General features: G+C 41.0%; 1 protein-coding gene across 1 annotated transcript; it reads left to right on the top strand.

The window, feature by feature from the left end:
* The first annotated feature begins 919 nt into the window (after nucleotides 1-919).
* On the top strand, nucleotides 920-3090 carry LOC114745470 (uncharacterized). Its single transcript, XM_028933623.1, has 2 exons — nucleotides 920-1608; nucleotides 1693-3090. The coding sequence occupies exons 1-2, from the start codon at nucleotides 1206-1208 to the stop codon at nucleotides 2805-2807; spliced, it is 1518 nt and encodes a 505-aa protein (XP_028789456.1). The 5' UTR covers nucleotides 920-1205; the 3' UTR covers nucleotides 2808-3090.
* Nucleotides 3091-3487: the final 397 nt, after the last annotated feature.

Genomic DNA, 3487 nt, shown 5'->3' on the forward strand with positions numbered 1-3487 from the left:
TACACGAAGGGAGGAGGTGCATGAAGCACCGACTTTTTCCGGGTGCATTTCTGTGCCTCAAAATATTTTATGATATACTTAATATCCTGAAATATTTTTTTAAATACATCTAGTACTTTAAAATATTTTTTAATGCATTTAACATCCTAAAGCATTTCTTAAAATGCTTATAGTAGACGCATTCCAAAATATTTTTGTATGCATTCAGTGCCAAGGCAAAAAAAAAAAGAATACTAGATGTATCACAAAATATTTCGTGGTGCTGGACGCATCTTAACTCTTATATGAATTACTCTTCTAATCCTTAATATACAATCTAATTAATTAATTTGAGTAGATTAATGATAGTAGTTAACATGATACGTTCTTTTAACTTTTTAAAATATCCTAAAAATCTTCATTAATTAACTCCCTCTGTTCCTCTCCTATTTAATTATTATTAAAAAAATATTAATAAGATTAATTTAAAAACTAAATTAACAAGGGGAGTATTTTAGAGTACTAACTTTTTAATGCATGAAGATACAGGCAACGGCAATCCATTAATTCTCAACGTAGGCACGGAGGTGCCCATGGGCAAATTTTTCTAAATATTTGTGCTGATGTTACTAATCCTATCAGTACACGGCTAACACTACTGAAAAACATGTAAACGTTTTAAAATTTCAAAACATTATAAAAAATTAAAAGCTCAGAATTATACTAAAGAACAAGATAGAAAATCTTCAGTAATCGTTATCTATCCATTTATCATAAAACATAATCTTATATATCATCAAGTTTTGTAGAATTAACATATCTCGTGTCGGTCTCAAAAGGTCACTGTGCGTGGGTTTTTTAAAAAAAATAAATCAATTATAAAGAGTCAGCGCTAACAAAATAAAAATTTAAAATTTATCGATATAAATATTTTGGGGTCAAGATTTTGAAAACTAGATAGATCACGCATTCATAGTTTTATATCGATGTTAGCCTATATATGGAATACGGCTATACAAATGTACATTTTCCTAATATCATAATAAAGGAACAAAGAACGACAACAACGTTGTGGGCAAATAGAACATAGACGGCGAAGCAAACAACCGGATCGCCGAAGGGCGTCATAACTCTTCTTCGTTATCGTTTCCAAAGCGTCCAAAAAACAGAGCAAGTTAAAAGCTTCGCAGCGTTTTTGACGGCCACAGAGCAAAGCAGAGACGAATATGGGTTTACTGGCGAAAATAAAGGCGAGGTCTGGCAGTAACGCCAGCACTGCCGATAACACTAGCAGGAACATGGGTCTTCTGGTAGTCTTCTTCCCTGAAGACGATTCTGCCATTGCCGACAAGAGCAAGCTTTTCTCTTCCCCCTCTATTACTTCATCTTCATCATCTTCTTCTTCTTCACCCTCACCCTCTAGATCACCTGGTTCCTCCTTCAGAAGAAGAAATTCCAGTTTCCTCCTCTCTAAAGCTCAATCCACCATTTCAATCTGTGCGCTTTTCATCTTCATCACTCTTCTCCTCTTCACTCTGTCCACTTTCGAACCCTCTCTTCCTTCTCCCCGCAATACCCTTATGCACAACCCTCCTCGTCGATTCCTATCTCAGAAACCTCCCACCATTCGCAATATTCCCAACAATCCCACTTCGAAATCCAAAATCCACAATTGGTTACCCCAAATGTGGTGGAAACCCAAATCGTACGAAGTATCAAAGATTGAGTATTCTTTCCCTTCAACTGCTCTACAACGAATGGGTACCCTGTATCGAAGAGGAACCAGAGCCATGAGTGATCTTGTTGTGGCTCACGTGGTTGAAGACACCACCGACGATGAGCTCCGTTTGTTTCTCAGAGTTCTGCACCGGTCTGGTCTCACTGCTAGAGCAGATGTCGTTTTCATCTTCGCTTCTGCTTCTTCGTCTTCGAGCTTCGGCTCCATTATTCAGCAAGAGAACGACTTGTTCTTGTCTCTCATTGACCATTATACAGAATTGAACCCGACGGACCCGAGCCTTAAGAAGAAGCCGGAGTCGAATTTCGACGGTGCTCGGTTTTTTAAGGTTGGAAAGAAGGGAAAGGTAACTGGGGAGCCACTGTGGGGGAAGAAATCCCGAGGCAATCTCACAAGACCAGAAGCAGAGGAGGGCAGCAAAGAGGCGGCTCAGTTGAGTTACGGGTCGGTTCTCAGCTTCGACGCCACTGAACTCGACCCGGAAAACTCGCTCGCCGGTTTTCTAGATCATGTTCCTTTAAAATTGCGAAGATGGGCATGTTATCCCATGTTACTGGGCCGAGTCAGGCGGAACTTCAAGCACGTAATGCTCGTGGACGCGAAGAATCTGGTGGTTACAAGCGACCCACTGGGACGAGTCAGGAATCGGAGCTCCGAGTCCGTTTTTATGTACTCTGTACCGGACAGTAAGCACAGTAAGAAGACCCCTGACAAAACTCAGTCTAACCGCCCGGTTGACTCTGCCGTCGTAATGGGCGGCGAGCGTGGAATTCGGAGATTATCGAATGCGATGTTGATAGGGATCGTTCGAGCCGCGACGCAACACAAGAGGAAGAACTTGGTGTCCGATTCAGCAATATTGAGTCAACTCGTCAACAACGGGTTTGTGTTGAAGAACGTCGATTTGATCACAGCGCCCGAGTCGATACCGGACGCGACCTCACTCGGAGGCCGCAACTCAGCTGCTTTTCCGTCATTGTCGGATTATCCCATAATTCAACGGGGTACGAGTAATCGTGAGTTAAATTCTGTTATTACGAAACAATTATGTTCCTCTCACATAGATTCTTCTGTTTATAGAGATTGTTAGCAAAGCAGATAGACAGTCCCGAGAAAAGAAAATAAATAAGGGTGAAAATAAACCCAAAAAAAAAAAACTTTTAAATTCACGCCTATGGTCACCGTGTGATTCGATCAGTTTTGTTGTAATACTTGTACATATTCATGTTGGGATTATATTTTTGTAGCTTTGTACATGGAGCAGTGTGAGCGGAGTAGAGCTGAGTAGCTGACAGTGAAATTTGACCACGCATCCCAAATTAAACCCTCTCTTGCTTCTGGACCCTTGACTTTGGTCCTTTTTCCAAGATGTCCATTGCTGGTCAATTAATTAATTATATTGAAAATTAGGGCATAGCTGGATCAGCCATTGATGCTGGATGTGTCAGGGAGCATTAAAAGGCGCTCTTATAGATTAGATTAGAGTTGCTTCCTGGAGAAGAACCCAGATGCAAGAAGAGGTAAAGCGAAGGAAAATGGAAAAGAAAATGAGAGGAAGGGTAGGATGGACCGATGGAGGGGCATCAAAGGACTAAAGGCCGGGGGGCATGTGGTGCTGAACTTTGAGGCTTGAGGCAGTGTCCGTGTCGGTAATTAATAAGAAAGAGGATGCATTAATTTTCGGAAAATTCCATCTTTTAAAGAAAAAGGTAACAAAACGTCTTGATTACGCGCCCTTGTCTTTCTCTTCCCCCCAAACAAGGCCTTTTG

Source organism: Neltuma alba, unplaced genomic scaffold (genome assembly GCF_004799145.2).
Source record: "Neltuma alba isolate B1F8T4 unplaced genomic scaffold, ASM479914v2 tig00004685_pilon, whole genome shotgun sequence".
NCBI lineage: Eukaryota > Viridiplantae > Streptophyta > Magnoliopsida > Fabales > Fabaceae > Neltuma > Neltuma alba.

Coding starts and splice junctions, on each gene's coding strand:
- LOC114745470 (XM_028933623.1), top strand. CDS start 1,206: ATGGGTTTACTGGCGAAAATAAAGGCGAGGTCTGGCAGTAACGCCAGC. Junction 1,609..1,692: donor TCAGAAACCTCCCACCATTC/GCAATATTCCCA, acceptor AATCGTACGAAG/TATCAAAGATTGAGTATTCT.